The sequence below is a fragment of the Sodiomyces alkalinus genome (genome assembly GCF_003711515.1).
Source record: "Sodiomyces alkalinus F11 unplaced genomic scaffold SODALscaffold_1, whole genome shotgun sequence".
Classification (NCBI taxonomy): domain Eukaryota; kingdom Fungi; phylum Ascomycota; class Sordariomycetes; order Glomerellales; family Plectosphaerellaceae; genus Sodiomyces; species Sodiomyces alkalinus.
This window is the reverse complement of record NW_021167079.1, coordinates 2,046,949-2,065,639: the sequence shown is the minus strand read 5'-3', so window position 1 is coordinate 2,065,639 and position 18,691 is coordinate 2,046,949. Positions and strand designations below refer to the sequence as shown.

General features: G+C 49.9%; 7 protein-coding genes across 7 annotated transcripts; 3 read left to right on the top strand and 4 right to left on the bottom strand.

The window, feature by feature from the left end:
• Nucleotides 1-189: 189 nt before the first annotated feature.
• On the top strand, nt 190-1,500 carry SODALDRAFT_287499 (actin-crosslinking protein). Its single transcript, XM_028608572.1, has 2 exons — nt 190-716; nt 829-1,500. Exons 1-2 carry the CDS (start codon nt 322-324, stop codon nt 1,265-1,267), a joined length of 834 nt encoding a protein of 277 aa, XP_028470133.1. The 5' UTR covers nt 190-321; the 3' UTR covers nt 1,268-1,500.
• On the bottom strand, nt 1,100-3,056 carry SODALDRAFT_347344 (WD domain-containing protein). The gene is made up of 5 exons (XM_028613299.1): nt 2,977-3,056; nt 2,435-2,752; nt 2,271-2,370; nt 1,792-2,199; nt 1,100-1,688 (listed from the first exon to the last, which is right to left on the bottom strand). Exons 2-5 carry the CDS (start codon nt 2,739-2,741, stop codon nt 1,493-1,495), a joined length of 1,011 nt encoding a protein of 336 aa, XP_028470132.1. The 5' UTR covers nt 2,742-2,752; nt 2,977-3,056; the 3' UTR covers nt 1,100-1,492.
• A 183-nt stretch (nt 3,057-3,239) lies between these two features.
• SODALDRAFT_303537 (HCP-like protein) lies at nt 3,240-6,504 on the top strand. The gene is made up of 4 exons (XM_028608955.1): nt 3,240-3,397; nt 3,467-3,628; nt 3,685-5,634; nt 5,747-6,504. Exons 1-4 carry the CDS (start codon nt 3,361-3,363, stop codon nt 6,169-6,171), a joined length of 2,574 nt encoding a protein of 857 aa, XP_028470131.1. The 5' UTR covers nt 3,240-3,360; the 3' UTR covers nt 6,172-6,504.
• A 1,247-nt stretch (nt 6,505-7,751) lies between these two features.
• SODALDRAFT_319029 (DUF1708-domain-containing protein) lies at nt 7,752-11,401 on the bottom strand (the record flags this gene model as incomplete). The annotated part of the gene is made up of 6 exons (XM_028609420.1): nt 7,752-7,858; nt 7,934-10,344; nt 10,456-10,684; nt 10,788-10,881; nt 10,972-11,117; nt 11,203-11,401. The coding sequence occupies 6 exons, from the start codon at nt 11,399-11,401 to the stop codon at nt 7,752-7,754; spliced, it is 3,186 nt and encodes a 1,061-aa protein (XP_028470130.1).
• A 1,126-nt stretch (nt 11,402-12,527) lies between these two features.
• SODALDRAFT_354454 (hypothetical protein) lies at nt 12,528-13,925 on the bottom strand (the record flags this gene model as incomplete). The annotated part of the gene is made up of 7 exons (XM_028613728.1): nt 12,528-12,651; nt 12,760-12,799; nt 12,909-13,222; nt 13,450-13,590; nt 13,656-13,683; nt 13,757-13,839; nt 13,903-13,925. The coding sequence occupies 7 exons, from the start codon at nt 13,923-13,925 to the stop codon at nt 12,528-12,530; spliced, it is 753 nt and encodes a 250-aa protein (XP_028470129.1).
• A 2,650-nt stretch (nt 13,926-16,575) lies between these two features.
• SODALDRAFT_287487 (uracil-DNA glycosylase) lies at nt 16,576-18,260 on the bottom strand. The gene is made up of 2 exons (XM_028608571.1): nt 17,610-18,260; nt 16,576-17,525 (listed from the first exon to the last, which is right to left on the bottom strand). The coding sequence occupies exons 1-2, from the start codon at nt 17,954-17,956 to the stop codon at nt 16,787-16,789; spliced, it is 1,086 nt and encodes a 361-aa protein (XP_028470128.1). The 5' UTR covers nt 17,957-18,260; the 3' UTR covers nt 16,576-16,786.
• A 150-nt stretch (nt 18,261-18,410) lies between these two features.
• Nucleotides 18,411-18,677, top strand: SODALDRAFT_12561 (hypothetical protein). The gene has a single exon (XM_028606664.1). The coding sequence runs from the start codon at nt 18,457-18,459 to the stop codon at nt 18,625-18,627; it is 171 nt and encodes a 56-aa protein (XP_028470127.1). The 5' UTR covers nt 18,411-18,456; the 3' UTR covers nt 18,628-18,677.
• The last annotated feature ends 14 nt before the right edge of the window (nt 18,678-18,691 follow it).

Sequence of the window (18,691 nt, the reverse complement as noted above, 5' to 3'; positions counted from 1 at the left end):
TGGACAACTTTACTCCGTAGGTAGTTGCGGGGGAGGGGTAAAACTCCCAACAGCACTGAACTCCGCATTGCCATCGTCATAGCAATTACCTTTTTTTAGTGGAGACCTAGAAGAACGCACTTACATAATCTGAACAAAGCTATCACGCACCTCTCAAGCTAGCTACCTTACCTGAGCTCCTCCCCCTCTGCAGCAGCCTCGATGTTTGATCTCCAAGCCTGCACTTTACACTCTCGGAGTCCGCCGCCACCCGCGCTCAACCGTGCAGGAAACTCGTCTAACCTCCCCCAATTCAACCGGTAACGAATCGGAGAACCGAAAATGGTCAAACCTCTCACCTTCAAAGGAGACAAGAAAACGAAGAAGAGGAAGCGCCCCGCCGCCAACGTCGATGCCGCCCCATCGTCCGCCGCCCTGCCGCCGACCAGCTCAACCGGAGGAGGGCTCGCAGCCGCCCGCCAAGAACCGGATGATGACGACAGCTGGGTCTCCGCCGAGGTTGTCACCGACATTGTCGGCCCCATCATGATCGTGCTCCCGACAGAAACCCCGTCTGCCCTAGCCAGCGACTCCCGCGGCAAGGTCTTCACCCTGCCGATCGAGAACATAGTGGATGGGAACCCGGAAACGGCAGAGCCGCATGACGTGCGTCAGGTCTGGGTCGCCAACAAGGTCGCCGGGACCGACCAGTTTCGGCTGAAAGGCCATCATGGGAAGTTCGTCTCACGGTCTCTCCCTGTTCTTTTCCCCCCACGTATTTCAAATTTTCTTTCCCTTTCACAGCCTGATGAATGCTGTTTGCTGACACAGGACGTACTCAAATGGCAGGTTCCTCAGCTGCGACAAGGAAGGCGTGTTATCGGCCTCCTCGGAAGCCGTCACCGCTCTCGAGTCCTTCAACATCTTTCGCACACCAGACACGCCCGGAACGTTCCAGGTACAGACCCTGCGCGACACATTCTTCGGCATTCGCGAGGCACCGGCGGCCGCCAGGACATCGCCCGCGGAGGTCGTCGGCGACGCAGATGGCATTTCATTCCATACCACGTTCCGGATCCGCATGCAGGCGCGGTTCAAACCGAAGCTCAAGATGGCCAAGGAGGAGAAGGCGAAGGAAAAGATCACCCGCAAAGAGCTCGAAGAGGCGGCCGGTCGGAAGCTGGAGGACGATGAGGTGAAAAGGTTGAAGAAGGCGAGGAGAGAAGGGGATTATCACGAACAGTTGTTGATGGTGAGAATTAAAGGGAAGCACGACAAGTTCGGATAGTTGAAAAACAAAGAAAACAAATCGGTACATATGGCGAGTATGGGCAGACGTACCAGGACCGAGGCAAAATGAATGATACCCAACTTTGGAAATATAACGGATGGTGGGACAAGTACGGATGCGGTTTGCTCTGCGCTTTGTTCACCGGATTCGCGAGAAATCATGTCTTATTCGCACCGCTCGTCATGATCAGGAGAAACGCTAAAAGGGGTATCTTTTGGTCGTTCAATTCGGCCTCCAGGCCTTCACATTGCCATCCTCCCCAGCCGTGAATACGACCTGCTCGTCATCATAGAAACAAAAGGCACGAACTATCTCTTCGCCGTGTCCACCCGGCAACCCGACGCTGGACGACTTGTCAAACATCCAGCTGTTGGGACTGCTGCCCCTAGTAAGGAACACCAACTGGAACATTTGACGACTTGATCGACATGTTGTTAGCGATTGTAGTATAGCAGAGAGAGGGGGGGGGGGAATAAAAGGGGGAGAACGGGGATTGGACTGCCCAGGGGGGGTGGGCTCACGCTTGAGATCCGACACCGATGATAGCCCCGCTACCATCCACTTTGCTCGTCACATTGGACGCATACTGACACTCCAGCTCTCTGCGGACGTCACCAAAGTCGGCCACGGGCGTCCCTTTCTCGTACGTCTCCTCGAGGTTGAAGACGGCGAACTTCTCGTCGTGTGACAGCGCATAGACCTCCGTAGCGCTCAGGAACCCAGCGTGGTGCACAGAGCCGTGATTGAGCGTCTGGATGATCACGTCGTCCTCATCTACAATACGGGTATCGTAGATATTGACCAGACCATCGGTAGAGCCGGACAGGAGAATGTTAGGCGCCTCGGTCGGGTGGAAGCGCAGCTCCGTCACATCGTCACTGTGGACTTCGGTATACCGGGTGCGTTGGCTTGGGGAGCCTCGAACGTCCCTGAGTGGCGAGTCAGAAGGCTGTTTCGTAGGAGTCGATATTCAGAAATGAGAGAGCTGCAAATGACGTACCAAAGGAGAATGGAGGCTGCGTGGTCGTATAGTTCCGTGCCTACGGCGATGGCATGACTCCTCAACTCACATGCCAATGACACGATGGGAGCCTCCGCCGCTGAGGCATTTTGTCAGCCGCAAGGCCCTGCGACGGACCACTCCGTCCTGGACGAGCAACCTACCTTGAAACCGTAGTACTTGTGCCTTCAATGGGTCTTCTCTGAGGTCCCAGATGGACACCGACCCGTCCTCCCCAGCAGTCGACACAACCGAGTTTAGCCAGTCGAAAGGCTTCAGGCACCTGAGGTTTCCGTGGTTCGTAGGAAGCAAGGATATCGGGCCATCATCGAGTCTTGCTGGGTTAAATAGAGCGAGTTTTTGGTCTGATGTTATGGCCGCAAGGCCGGAGCCAACCCGGTGGATGTCGAGGACATAAACCTCCCCAGGCCCCAAAAAATGGTGCCCAGCTACAGGTGAGAGAAGGTACATTATGGGATTTCCTGCCACTGTAGTCAGTGAATGGTATTCATGGTAGCATCACCGAACGGCATATAGGTAAAACGCCAGGTCACAGGATATGGATTTGGCCACATTAGGGCCACATCAGTCCCATTATTTCAAGGTCTGTTGAAAATATTGTCGCATCGATGAAGGGTTACGGGAGAAATGGTTCCCAATCCAAGTGTTTTAATAAGTCCTACGCAAAATTTCACAACTTACATACCTTCCTCAAAGAACGAATCACCATCAGTTTCTTAAAATGAATAGAAACTGCTCAAGTCTTCGAGTTGTGGTTCATGAAATCCTCGGGCAGCCCTATATTTCACGAGAATTTGAGTGAGCCGGGTGAAGCTGGGTCACAAAGTCGGTTAGACAGATACCGCTCTATAAAGATAACTCGATTAACAATAGCCCCGTTAAATGCAAGCTCCTTATCGTCAACGTGGAGCTTCGGACATTGGACATTGGACATTGGACATTGGACAGCTGTTCCGTTCGCATGGCGTCACAACACCAATACCACAAACCCTCTCGAGCTCCGTCCTGCACTGTCGCGCCGTGACATAACATGTTGCGAGTCTTTCGACAGCTTTCTGGGAGATAGAAAATGCCCAGCATGAAAGCCTGCACCCTGTGGTTTTTCCGTAAGCTTACGCACCGTTCCCCACAAGCGCATCACTAAGCTGACGAGGTCTAATTACCATACGCCTTAGTGCTCTTGCAGGTCGTCTTCGCTTTGGGTACCGATACGCAGCAGGTGCTTTCAAATGGAGATGGAATCGAGGGTGGGAGGAACAAGGACGAGCCGCCGCCGGCACAGTTCCAGCCTGAAACGGCCGTAGGAGAACACCACCGGCCCGATCCCAAACAGCCCGGTATGCCATAGCAGATCCTCCTGAATGGAGGACGCAGTCGCTTACGCTTCTAACAGGTGCCGACTTGGTTGACGCGGCCCTTTACGAACTTCGCAACGTTCCGATCCACGCCCTTAAGAAACCGCGACGACCCCGATCCGTTTTCGATGCCGCGTTCGAGTTCATTCTGACGGCCCTACCGACCTTCACCATCAGTGCTCCCCCGGCCGAGAACAAACAGTCGATTCGCGGACCGTTGTCCGAGGCAGTCTGTCTGCTCGAGCAGGCCGCGTTGCAAAACAACTCGGATGCCCTTCACATCCTCGCCGACATGAACTTCTATGGGAAATATTCCCACCCGAAGGATTTGAAGGTCGCCTTTGATCACTACAAGACCCTTGCCAGTCACCATGGGAACTCGACGGCGCAGTACATGGTGGGTGTGTTCTATGCAACGGGACTCGGGAACGTCGTGGCCCCCGACCAGGCCAGGGCCATGATCTACTACACCTTCGCCGCGCTCCAGGGGGATACCAGGGCGCAGATGGCCATCGGGTACCGGCACCACAGCGGTATCGCGACGGCAAAGAATTGCGAGCAGGCGACCAAGTATTACAAGCAGGTGGCGGACCAGGCCATCCAGTGGTACCGCTTGGGACCGCCGGGCGGGATGGCCTGGGTCTCCGAGGCCTATCGCATTGCCGACGACGCCGGTGGCGTTTACGGCGAAGGCGCCAGTGCTGCTAGTGCTGGCATGAACGCCATACGAGCGGCGCCGAACTCCGATGCCAACGCTGCTATCGACGACGTTATCGAGTACTTGGATCTCATGTCCCAGCGGGGAGACGTCAAGGCGTCCTTCAATCTGGGGAGAATTTACTACGAAGGCCAGAGGGGTATGAAGAGGAACCTTGACCTGGCGCGGAAATACTTCTTCATGGTAGCCAAGCGCTACTGGAAGAAAGATGGACGGGTCATCGAGAACCACAAGCCAGGGATCGAGAAAGTCGCCGGTCGTGCCGCCGGCTACATCGGACGGATGTACTTGCGCGGCGACGGCGTCGAGCAGAGCCTGGAGCAAGCACACCGGTGGTTTACCCGCGGCATCTCTCATGGGGATCCCCAGTCTCAATATGGCATGGGCCTCATGAAGCTGCACGGCTATGGGAAAGCACCCAAAAACATCCGGATGGCCATGGACCTCTTCAAGGCGGCCGCCGAGCAAGATTATGGACCGGCACAGGTCGAGATGGGTGTCCTCTACCTAGACCAGGGCGGTCCCGAGGACGTTCGGATTGCTAGCAATTATTTCGAACTGGCCGCCCGGTACAATCTGATCGAGGCCAACTACTACCTCGCCGAGATGAGCTATCACGGCGTCGGCAGGGACAAGACCTGCTCCATAGCGTTGAACTACTACAAGAGCGTGGCCGAGAAGGCGGAGCCGCTCGTGTCTACCTGGGCTGAGGCCAACCAAGCCTATGAAGCAGGCGACATTGAGCTCGCCTTCCTCGAGTACGTCTTGACGGCGGAGCAGGGATACGAACGGGCTCAGAACAACGTCGCTTACCTCCTGGATCCTTTAAAGTCGAGACTCAAGCTACCCGAGTTCCTGCAGCTGGGGACCGAGGCCGACCGCCCCAGCATGCTGGTGAACCCGACCTTGGCGCTCATGTACTGGACTCGTTCGTCCCGGCAGTCCAACGTCGACTCGCAGGTCAAGATGGGAGACTACTACTACTACGGAATAGGCACCGAGGCCGATGTGAACAAGGCCATCCAGTGCTATACCGCTGCCTCGGACTACTCGCAAAGTGCCCAAGCGCTGTGGAACCTGGGCTGGATGCATGAGAACGGAATTGGCCTTACGCAGGACTATCACTTGGCGAAGAGGTTCTATGACCAGGCGCTGGCGATTAACGAGGAGGCATATCTGCCCGTGACCCTGAGTTTGCTCAGGCTACGCTTGAAGAGTGCGTGGAATACCTTCACACACGGACCCATCCACTCCATCCAAGATGATCCGAGTATGTGCTTTGCCGCCGCTGCCCCTGCTGTGCTTGGGTTTCCCCTCGTTTGGGACCCTTACCGCCCATCTCACTACTGTTCCAGTCTATGGCTAACAATATTTCTCTACAGAACCGAAGAAAGACTGGTCCTTAAGTGAGTGGATCGCCAACTTCATGAAAGATACAGCCAGCTACTACGATGACGACTACTACGAGGACATATACGACGAAAACACCATTCCCGGCGGCGATAGCGACATCCTTGGCGACGACGACCTGACTGAGGGTCTCATCATCGTTTTTCTGGCACTCTGCCTCGTTCTGCTCCTTTACTACCGACAGCAGATCCAGCAGCGGCGGCGGCGAGCGGAGGAGACGAGACGTCAGCAGCAGCAGCAGCAGCAGGCACATGGACAACAGGGACCCGCACCCACGGCACCGGCCCATCAGCCACCGCAACAGCAGCAACAACAACAGCAGGAAAACCAGGGCTTTTTTGCCGCTCGCGATGACCCCGGGTTTAATAACTGGCTGGCGGGCGGGTTTGGCCATTAAGGAGAAGGAGACCGACAGTTCCGCATGTGACCCGTCTCGGGGTACTAGCAGGTGCCATCTTTTGTTTTATGTACATAGGCTATCCCGTATGGCAGAGAGTGTGTGTCTAAGTGAAATCATACCAGGAATGAGATTATGACAACGGACAAAGCGAGGCAGCAACAATAAAGGAGGAGGTTATGTAGAGACCTTCATCGTCTAGTGAGGGCCCCCTGTGAAAAAGGGGGAACAAGAAAAAGGGACACTGCGAGAATGGACAAGGAGGAAAAAGACCGCATGAAGCGCAGGCGTTAGGATGTGACCACATGTATCTATCTTACACTGGCTGGGCCGAATGGAAATACCTATTTTCCTTGTATATGAGTCGACGGTGAAGATCCATGAAACAAACAGTCAGACAGGTAGTACTGGAGATTCTGTAAAGTGCGGGCTAATCCAAGCTCGGAGAACAGACTAAAGAAAAGCATCCTTCTCTATTGTGCCCGATCATATATCCTCCCTCTCCTCTTACCAAAACCACCCCAAAATATCTATCTGTAGGTTCCCTTCCCAGGTGGCCGGCTCCCCCGGGACCGAAACAAGCAAAAGAGTGCCGGTCGAGCCTAACTGGTTACCCGTTTAAACAGATCAACCTCTTTGCCATATGTCTTGGCCAATCTGATAGGAAAGAAGCAAAGTCGAAAGGCTGCTTGGTATATTAAGGATCAGTAAAACGCATTCATCACAAGCATATAAGAGACGAGAGAAGTTTATATATATAAGACAGGTGTAGCAAGGGAGCAGCAAAGGAAAAGGGCTGGGATGCGAGGACATCATATATAGATATCGGGACATCGATATAGAGGTCCATAACAATTATCCCGGGCAGCCTAAGTACCACACCTATTTTAATATATCGATTAAGACGATATATACTATTATTATAATTAGAGCCGTGTACACCTCCTGCCACGAAGCAAAAACGCCCTATAGTAGTGCGGTACTATATAGTATAGTGTTAGGGGGTATTTCGGCTATTATAATAGCAGTTATTATTATTAGAAGAATTATTATAACTCTAATTTAGGGAAGGCAAATAAGGTAATAAGGTAATAAGGTAATAAGGTAGGTGGGTAAGGTAGCTAATATAATAATAGTATATAGCGTCTTAATTAATATATATAAAATAGGTGTAGTACTTAGGCCGCCCGAATATTTATCATGGACCTATATATCGATGTCCCGATATCTATACGTGATGTCCTCGCATCCCGACCCAAGAAAAATACTTAATGGCATCGAAGAGATAACAACTTGATTGATGACAGTGTCAGTGTGTTCGCACGAGGTTGCCCTCCTAGCGGGTATCATAGTGCGGAAAACCGAAGAAAACAGAAGCAGAAAAAGAAACACATTCAAAAAAAGAACTTCCGTCTGAAGGGAAGTGGGAGACAGAAAATTAAGATGCCGAGATGAATCTCAGTACAAGGTAGTCAAGCCAAAGAGGTGCCTCTTCAGAATATAGAGGCGAAATGCGAATGTAAATGTAAATGTAATGCTCAACCAAAATCAACCAGTACTTTATGTGTGTTCACTTCCGTTCACTGTATTTGACCTGGGCCAGCAGGCGCAGGGCTAGTGCTGCCCTCCATGTTACCAGTCAGCTCTGCAACACGAGCCTTGATGCGGGCGACACGCGATTCGATTGCTGCAAGTTTAGGGGTTAGTCTTATTCCAAGGTTCCACATTCGACGTATCCTGCAGGGGCCTGGCGCCGACTTACTCTCTTCGCCACTAGTTTCATCATCGCCATCTGTTGTACTAGTCGTCTTGCTCAGAGTTCTACCGGCGGCCATATCATTCTGCCGCTGGGCAGCCCGCTCTGCAGCGTTCTTCCGGATTTGGGCCCATCGATCCTGCGCAGGGGTGAGCTGCGGCTTGGGGGGTTCCGCAGCCGGGGTTGGCACTTTCTTCAACAGGTGCCGTTCAGGCTTAGGCTCCGGCGCCACGGGAGCATCCGCCTCAGGAACGCGGCGGGCGATCGGCGGCGGCACCGCATCGTCGGAATCATCATCCGCAGGGACAAAGGCAGGCTGGTCGACAAGAGGACCCTGATCGAAGCGGGAGAATTCTCGGTGGGCCTCGTTGGCGTCTTCCGTGTCCACACGCGACAGGTTATCACCAAATTGTTCCGGAGTTCGGCCAACTGCTGGGGCTCCCGGGGTCTGTTGAGCATCTTCGTGGGCTTGTACTTCGGCCGGACGCGGCGAAGGAACAGCCGACTCTGGTTCGGGCTCGGCCGCAGCCTGGGGCTGTGGCAGCGGCTTGGAAACTTCTGGCACAGGCGCCGGCACAGCGGCTGGCTCTGGAGTCGCCTGTGCTGATCTGTCATAGTGCTGCTCGAGCATGCTTTGAAGGTCGGCGGATGCATTTTCCGGCAGCTTCGAGCTTCGATTTCTGCGGCTAAAGAGTTTTCTGAAGCCACCGGCCTTGTTCTCCTTCTGGAGCTTCTTTTGCATCTTGATGTCATGGCTGTCGTCAGGCTCTGGGGAAGCCATGCCACCGCGTGCCGGCTCTACGGGATCCTTGGCTGGCGGTACGGGACCGTCCTCGGCAGCGTCTTGTCGGTCGGATGGATGGGGATCTTGCGGCGCCTCCACCTCCTTTGCCGAAATCCGAGGTTCTTCAATAGCGTCCTCAACCTTTTGGGTGCTGGCTGCTGCCGTCGCCGCCGGTTGCGCGACAGGCACTGTTTGAGAGGGGACAGGAGACGCCTTCGGGGGCACTTGGGGCTGGTGTTCATAGCCGGGGGAGTGGCCATTATGTGCCAAGTGCGTGCTGCTGCCGTTGCGGGGAAATCCCGACATACTCACGCCACGGCCGGCGTCGGAGTTGGCCAGGTACGCCTCCCGAATGGCATCCTTGTCGTACTTGCTCGCCCACTTCATAGCCGGCGACGCCTCTTTCATGATGACAGGCTGCAGTGTCAGTACACTATTGGTCTTGTCTTTCATCAGATCGGTGTCTGCACGACCTCTACGCTCCGGATGCCCCTGTTCCTGTTGCCGGGCCTGTTGCTCTTGATTTTGCCGGGCCTGTAACTGGGCAGCTGCGGCCGCGATACGGGCTTGCTGATCAGGCCCAATGCTGGTTTTGCTTGCGCCCAGGTAATTCTGATCAAGCCTATTTTTGTCCAGCGCTTGTTTGCCTGTTGACTTGCGGCGGTTGACCCCTTTGTTGCGTCTCGTCCAGCTGAAGAACCCCTTCTTCTCGGCAATATAGGCACCTTCCTGAGGTTCGGGTGCTGCGCCTACTACCATTTCCTCCATGACGAGCCATCGGCCCGACTTGATCACCGTCTCGATGACGGCACAGCGGCCAAATGCGGATTTTCTGTCGGAGGTCTCTTCGGGGGCGAGGCTGCTCATCCAAACCCACCAGAAAGCGTCGTCCAGATCAATCCGAATGATGCTGGCGAGTTCGCCAGGCTCGAGCTCGCGATCGGATTCCAGTCGAGGCCTGTGTGACTGAGAACTTTTTTGTCGAACAGTCGTCTCAATCGGCGGAAGGACCTTGTCCGGCGGGAGCAAATGGCTGGCTTGGCTATTCACCTTCTCATCCACAAAGCCAGACGAGAGGAAGTCCGCCCAGGATGGAGTAGTCGGTCGTGCAAGGTTGGTAGTTCCGGACAGCGGAGTCGTTCTTAGGCCCTGGGGTTTCCTGATGGCAGCCGAGACATCTTCATCGTCGTCTTCCTCCTCAAGCGCACTTGCAAAGCCGATATCTTCAAAGCGTGACCACGAGGCGTCGCGGAGACTGGTAGAATGTTTTACGCTCGAGACTTGAGACTGGTTGGCCGAAGAGATGGACTTGAGCACTCGGCGGCATTCTTCTGTAAGGGCCTGGACAGGGTCCTCAAAATCGGAGAATTCCTGTAAAGCTCGATCCTCGTCGCGAAACTGGAAGTGACTTGCGCGGCGCAACAGCGCGAAGGGAGTTGGCGAGACTGTGTCAACAATCATAACCACCTTATTGGTTGAAGTTTGCAACAGAATTGGCTTCTGCGGTGGGTATTCGGTTTCCTGAACGAGTTTCTGCAGCGACATGGGTAGCATGGAGATGGTGCTATGGGTATTTTGAGGGGCAAGTGACCTCAGGTAGGCGAAGAAGAGGTGGCTCGTGGCATCGGCAGCCCTGCTAAAGGTCAGTTCCCGGGGTCTCCATGCATGCATGCATGCGTTGTTGGCTGGCCGGCTGGCCGGCCGGCCGGGTGGAGAAGAAGCCGCTACAGGGAGTAGAACTCACTTTTGCCATGCGTTATAACCACCCTCGAAGCCGCTACCCGTGTCTTTCTGTTCGAACGCCCACCATGCAGCCATCCGAGAGAGCTTGCGACCACCCATACCGTTCATTTTACCGTGAGCCGCAATCGCTGCCAGGAGATCGAAGAAGTCGAAAATAATACATGATCGCGCGCCGTTGTCGACACTTAGAGGAATGAATGTTTTGAAAGAATCCCGAGCCATGTTAGAATCTGAAGTCAAGGCAAGCTTTTGTTAGTTTTCGATAATAGGCTATTGCTGAGACAACTCGAGGAAACGCCAGATCATCAATGGGGGAGAGACAAGACCACATACCATGTTCGCCGACTTTGAACAGCTCATAAGCATCCCATCCGACTACACCCCCCTGAAGTCTGCTCCAGCACCACTTTGTCACACCTGCAATAACCTAACCGCAAAAAAAAAGCCCCTTATTAGTGTTTGCTTTTGGAAAAGAGTATTTGGTGGTGTAGATTTTTCGCATCCCACGCCGACATACCATTGGCTCGGTCATGCGAAGGTCCTGTGCCAGTGCATCTCCTCGGAGACCATGGCTGCTGTCGAAGAAGTGACGAATAAAGGTGCGCACGGCGCTAGGATCGGATGTAGGGCGAAAAGGCAGTAGCAGGAATGGATGATCGAGGGCTGCATGACAAAAGGGAGCCATCTAGTCAGTCTCCGCTAGGCCAGCATTGAAGTAGAGGTTATACATGGATCAAGGGGGCCATACCTCGTGCCTTGAGCTCCTCGGTGCATCGTCTGATCAACTCCTGAATCTCCTCGGGCTCGACATTGACTCTGGTATAGGCATCTTCCCAGAGCGGCTTGGGGGGCAGCTGGTCTGTGAGCTGGTCGAGATGCCCACCCTTCTTGGACTTCAACCTCGCGCCTCCTCCAGCGCCCTTCAGGCGAGAGAAGAAGCTCGGCATATTCACGGTAATCCCGGAAAACCTGATGCAACTATTGATAGGATATTGTTCGTATAATGGAGAATCGAGGACTGTTCGTTGTAAGATTATCGAATCGAATCACAATGGCAATCGAACGAGAAGAGCCGGTGAAGACGCTGGCCGTATTGTTAAGAACGACCCAAAGTCGTAGTTAGGTGGCGTGGATGACTGGCGATGCAGTCGTGCACTCCGGGACAGAAATTAATAGTAGAATGTCAATGCTCTGATATTGGCAACGGGTATAATAATTCGATGACGATGGGGAAAGCAGCGTAGACACGCGCGTTTTTAAAGAGAATGAAAGATCAAAAATAAGGATGGTTCGAACAATTGGGAATAAATTGTTGACGCGCAACTCTCCACTTAATGAGAGGTGGAAAGGTAACAATAGCAGAGGGAAGAAAAGAATCGCGGCCAGGGCTGCCGAAGGGTATCAGGAAGAAAATGACCGGACAGGTTGTTGAAACAAGAAATCAATAAGAGAGGGTAATAAGGAGCGGAGACGAGGGGAAAAGAAGGAAAAAAAAAAAGAGAAAAAAAAAAAGGAAGGACTCGCGATCAAGTGAACAGGAAGGAAAGACCCGGACGCGCTCACAGGCGAGGCTTCTGTGGATGGGATGGGCCTGATTGTCACCATTCAGGGGTCAACGGGCGAATGGGTAATGCTGTACCTACGGGTACCTACTACCAGTTTGATTCGACAAGGGGGGACAGGGGACAGCGAAACGGGGATCTTGGCTGACCACTGATCGCAGCTCTATCGCTTGGGAAAAGCAACCAAGTATTTGTACTCCGTATGGACGTCCAGACGAGAGGGGTCGGATTGACAAGCTTAATACAACGTACATGAGTAGTACATCGAATATCCGCTCAGTCAAAAGATATCGAAGCAGTCTTCTGTACTGGAGGGCTGCTCTCGGAGGTAAGAATTTTGGGTACGGAGTGTACATCTCATCTCTGTGCCTCTAAAAGTTATTAAGGCACTCAGTAAGGTAGCGTTGGGCAGAGAAGAGCCAGGAACGACTTTGAAACGGGCAGTGTACGTATCCGTACGCAGTACAGAGTACATCTTTTGGCTCCTCGGTACATGAGAGGTGAAGACGCACTAGTCCGAGTGGAGCCAATCACCAACCCGGTTGTCACACTTAAAATGAGAGGACTCTGGACTGGCGCCGGACCGTTGGATATGGCCCGTATCCAAACGGCAACTAACTACATATAATACCATCCTAGCATCACTCAACACTGTGAGCTACTTTGTTTATGTTAGGGTCCCTGATTCCGGAAGGGGAGCATAGTCACATAGCTCCCGGGATCGCGGAGTTAGGGTATCCAACGTTTGTACGACGGACGACAATCGATGCGTGTCGTTGCATACTTTTTTTCTTTTTTGCAGAAGGTAACTGTGAACCTACTCCTACCTTACTTCCACCTACCTGCCAAATAGTAATGCCGACGAAGTGATTATTTTATACGTGAAATTTACAGGGTAGGTTGTAGACGCTTGGACCGATGAATAGAACTACAACGTAGAAAGCTGCCAAGAGGCTGAGCTCGCATCCCAACAATGATTTGGTTATCAGATTCATCACTATGACGCTCTGCCGACAGACAGTATCACAGACAGTCGGTTGGCCCGTACTCCGGGTGTGACGGCTCTGGCCGGTTCCGATGAAGCCCCACAATTCCCTGTCTAGTACCGAGTCCCCACACGGTCTCTCGTTGAGTTCCGTGAAGTTGCTCTCCTGGTTCTGGTTGACCGAAATATTAACGACTGGGAGCCTGTGCTGAATCTGCGGCCTTGAGATCGGAACATCAAAGTTTGCCCGAGTACTCCGTGCAAAATACCAAGTAATAGGCAGGGTGCGATCCGGCGCCTCCTAAAACTCCCCAAACCTCATCATCGCCTCTATCTCCAGCACCAGCTGAAAGAGTGGCCTACCTATGCACTTGCCAACTCATCTTCCCCCTCTTCCCACTTCTATTCCACCGCCTATTCCGCCTCTTCGGGGTTTTAGCAACTTGACCAAATCGATCGATCGTCCTTAGCGATACTGCCCGATGTAGCAGCTGATTGGACGTTGGGACCCGGATTGCAACCTATGAGTTGGCAGCCCTTCCAGGCGGTGCCATCAATGCATGAGGGCCCGAGCCATGAATCCATCATCCTGGGGCAACCTGCAATTGCACATAATCCCCATTCTCGCCCTCTCTCTTCATTTGCGTGCCTCACCTGTCATGGACATAATGCGCGTCATTTCCTAAATTGCTTGTTTCCCCATACTATCTGTGTGCAGTAGACATATCTAACATGTTCTAATAAAAAAGGCGTACTACGCTTCATCTTCCCACCGCTGGGTCCATTCTCTTGCATCATGCTTCCCAGGTCTGATCCCAATGATGCCTCGCGTCCCCATCTTTCATGTGCTGTCAGGGGCGCTATGCACGACTTGCGTCTCTTATAGACTTCTGCCAATCACTCTCCGGCCCCGGCCGCCTTCATCCCAAAGTCGACTTTCCAAGCCCGTGTACCTAACCAGCTTAGCAGGTTGCCCTACGGGCAACGCCGCCAAGGTCGCCCCCCCCCCCCCACCCCCCACAAAAGGGGGGGGGGAGGGCTAATTATATAACCTACTCTACAAGACTAAATAACCGTAGATATCCGAAAATAACTATAAAACGCCTACTTTTTATTGTCTATAGCTATTTATTAGTTCCTTCTATGCTATAACGATGTTTTTATAGTATTTCTTTAATAGCGTAAAAAGCTGTTTTTTATTATATTAATCGCGTTTTATCTCTTATTATTAACCGTCGATTCCTCCCTATAGTCGCTAGTTCATTCTCCTATATTTCTCTTTTACTATCTTCCGGTTATAAATAGTATCGTTATTAAGTAAGTAAGAGATATAAATAATTACTATACCCCCCGTGAACGCGTTAATACTAATTAGTAGCTTACTTTATAGGTAAGGCCACTATGCTCGCCCCTATAGGGGGCTACGTATATAACCCGATTATTTAACTATACTATATAGATAAATATACTAAGTAATATATATATAGATATTATTATTTATAGATAAAGGCTGTTTATCTTTAATAGTCTTTAGAATAGTTTAAAACTATAGAACTACGAAGATCTACGATAAGAATAAACTTATTAATAAATAGATATATTACACTTTCCTAAGTATATAAAGAAATTATACCTTATATATAATATAAAAAGAGTCTTATATAATAGAATTAGAATTATATTATATTTTATTTATATAGCTTTTATACCATAGTGATATAATATAATAATACTAAAATAGCTTTAATTTTAGTTTTATTTCTATTCGAGTTCTTATTATAGTTAATTCTCCTTTAGCTTCTTATTTATCTAAATCCTTCTTTATTATACACTTTTATTAGAGTATTCTATCTATAACTATTTCCTAATAATATATATATATATTTAATTACTTTTTAGTTTTATTTTATTTTACTATATCTTATCTATTAAATTTATCTTATCTACTGCCTTTATTTTACTGATATTAACTCTACTCTAACTTTATATAACCTTATTTTCGATAAGTACTTTATATTATACTTATATTATATTTATATTTACTTTTCTTTACCTAAAGATTAGGATAATTCTTATATTCTATACTTATAATATTTTATCTTCTTATATTTATAATATATTTTATCCTTTAGTATATTGTTTATTATATTCTTTATATTTATATATTATTCTATTGTCTATCTTTTACTTTTTACTTTATATAGTATACTATTTCTTATTAAATATCTTATTTCTTAGAATTAAATTATATCTAAACGTTTTTTACTATAGTACTATATACTATATTCTGCTTATTTTATAGCACTAAGTGTATTTTATATTACTCCTTATAATTTATGTTTATATAATACACCTTGTCTTATCTATTATCTTCTATTTATTTATATACAATATAACTTTTAATTTTAGTTTTAATTTTATTTATTATCTTTTATCTTTACTTATCCGTATTTATTTATCTTTATCTTATCCGTTACCTCTAAGTTTATTCTACTTTATATTATCTATTATTCTTATTTTATTTATTTCTTTATTTATTTTATCTTAATTTTTTTCCTATAGTTTTTATAGTTTCTATTAATATTCCAGACTTAATTCTACTTATATTATATTCTTTATTTTATTCTATATTATATTCTAGTTATATTCTATATTCTATTTTATATCCTCCTTTATATCCTCTTTTTATTCTATTTCCTATCTAAGTTTTTCTTATATTTCTTTATTCTATTTTATATTCTATTTATATTCTATTTTTTATCTTATTTCGTATTATATTATTTATTCTATTTTTTATCCTATTTCTTATCCTATTTTTTACCCTATTTTTATCCTATTAGGGGACATGGTACATAGTAGTACAGTGCAAAGCCAAAGATACGGGGGATTCGCACTAAGATCCCTCCATAACCTACCGGACTATTAGCAGTGAACGGCATACATTACGAAAGTAGCTCCATTTTACGTGTTGTACAAGTACATACTGTGTAGCGAAGTCGCGCGAAAAACACTGCAAAATCCCAAAAAACAGGACCGGGCGGTAGTACTGGTACGAACGCAAGGCTGGCTGTTAATTTACGCAAAATAAAGTGGGCCAGCTTCAGTGTAGTATAGACATCTCTGTTCCTCGTTTCCGCTCGTCCCAATCTCTTATTGCCATTGCCTTGCGCTAGCTATGCACACTTATAGATAACATGCCGAATCCAAACCACCCGAGCCTCTCCATTTCTAACCCAGTTCTGTTAAGTTCGTGGTCGCCTAGAAATCCATGAGCTCGTCTTTCTAACAATTCAGCCACTATTAGGAGAGGGCCACAATCGCTCAGTTTCGGATGCTCTATGACCGTACTGGTGTTTGTCGTTATCAGACCGGACAGCCTCACAACTGCGATATATGGTGAACCGTTGCAGCTCGGTTACATCCCAAAGCCCATGGGACTGAGATCATCGGTACGTCGAAGAGCGATTGATGCGCTGTGCTATGCATACTTCATGAAGCCACACGAAAGTGATTTGCCTCCATACGTGATAGCTACTGCGGAATTAGACAAGGGCGAATTGACGGAAACTTATTCATGTGTTCCATAATTAGCAGCAAGTCCATCATTGACTTGATGCTCTGAGACTCATTAAAATGTTCAGGGCCTCGTAGTTCGGCCTATGAAAACAGTTCCCTAGCCCGTAGATATTAAATCCATAACGGCCCAAAACGCCAGTACCCGTCCCAGATGCACAGAAGAGAAAACTCCGAGAGAATAATAATAATGACAATAAAAATCCGACGAATCAAGCAGTGACTTTGACTTCCTCCGTCTCCGCTTGCACGCCGATCTTTGTTGCCCCCCCTGCACCCTCTTCACCCTCCTCCTCCTCCTCCTCCTTGAGATTCTCCTTGTTCTCGATCCCCTTCTCCACAACCGTCTTCGTTGTCTCCGTCTTGACCTCAGCCTTCTTCGATGTAAGAGTGCTGACGTTGCCGCCTCCGAGATCCCAGTCGATCTCGGCGTCGGCTCCGTGCCTCTGGATCAGCCACTCATTGGCCTTCCGGAAGTGACCGCAGTCAAAAAAGCCGCGCATGGCGCTCAGCGGGCTAGGATGCACGCTCTTGAGGACGAGGTGGCGGGTTTGGTCGATCTTGGCAACACGGCGGGCAGCGGGGGAGCCCCAGGCGACGAAGACGACGCCCTTGGGGCGGCGGGCGGCCACGAGGTCAATGACGCGTTGGGTGAAGCGCTCCCATCCCCGGTTGGAGTGGGAGTAGGCCTCGTGAGCCCGGACCGTCAGGCATGTGTTGAGAAGCAGGACGCCGCGGTCGGCCCAGGGCGTCAGGAGACCTTGCTTATTGGGAGGAGGCGTGAATGTGGGATAGTCTTTCTTCAGGGCGATGTAGATGTTTCTGAGAGACGGGGGAGCGGGCGTGGGAGGACGGACGGAGAACGCAAGGCCGTGGGCCTGGTTGTCGTTGTGGTAGGGATCCTGCCCGAGAATGACGACCTTCACCTTGTTGAAGGGACAGTGGCGGGACCTAGAGACGAAGCGGAGGGGATCCTTGTCAGCATATCTGGCCAAGGTTGCGTCAAAACAGAGGATAAGGGCATGCATGTCATACCAGGAATACACATCCTCCTTTGGTGGGAACCACTTCCTTCCAGTGTCGGTCTCGCGGTGGAGAAACCGCTTCAGGTCGAGGAACTCTTTGGTAGCGATATCATCCTTGAGCAGGGCCAGCCAGCTCTCGTGCAGCGTGTCGATTTCCAGTTGTAGAAGTTTCCTCTGCTCCTCTGTCAGACCAGCCACCCATTTCGCCTTGTCAAAGCCTGGCGCGGGAGTCCCAGAAGCCCCTGAGTCCTTAGCCGTTTCTGTCTTGCCGAAGAAAGACATGATACTGCCATTCTGCTTGGGCTTCTTGGAGTCAGATGCCTGGTCATTACTAGCCTTGCGCTTGAGGGTCGACATCTTGCAGCAGAATCCAAAGTTGGCCCTCACGTTATCCCCAAGCCTCCGTTAAAGTGATAGAGAGAAGGAATATGTCGAGTAGCTGGAGAACGCGGTGGGAGATAATTGGGAGAGATCAGAAGCAGGGGGACGGAGTGGTGGTTGAAAAGACGGAAATGCCGAATATTGACGGATTGGTTGGGAAGAGGTAAGGTCCAATACTTCAAGTCAATCAAGACATTCAGAGGCGATATAGTCCATAAAACGGCCGGCAGGCTGTTGCAACAATTGATTACGTGTGGTCCGAGTACGGGGAAGAAAAGCCTGGTCGGTGAGGCGCGTCGCGTCGCTCAGACGCGAACACTAAGACCAATGGAGATGGCGGTGTGCATGTCATGTACGCGTCTCACCGAGAAGGACCTTTTATTTCGCGTTTTTAATGTTCCTGCAGGAACCCCACCATTTCTCTCCCATACGAACGGACGTCGGGATTTACTGAAACTGTCATAAAACATATTAAAATGTGTAGAAGTTGTCCTATTAAGAACGTAAGAACGGAGAGAGGCTTTGTAACTGAAAGTCTAATCGTACGATACAAATATTACAGTGCTCCTAATTTCCCCAACTGTTTTGCTCAATGCCATTGCTCGCCAACTCCCAATTGTATTCCGGCGCCGTCATTGAAACGATAACAGGCCTGCTAACGCCAAATAATGCTGAAGAGAAAAAGAATGAGAAAAGAATAAGAATAGCACA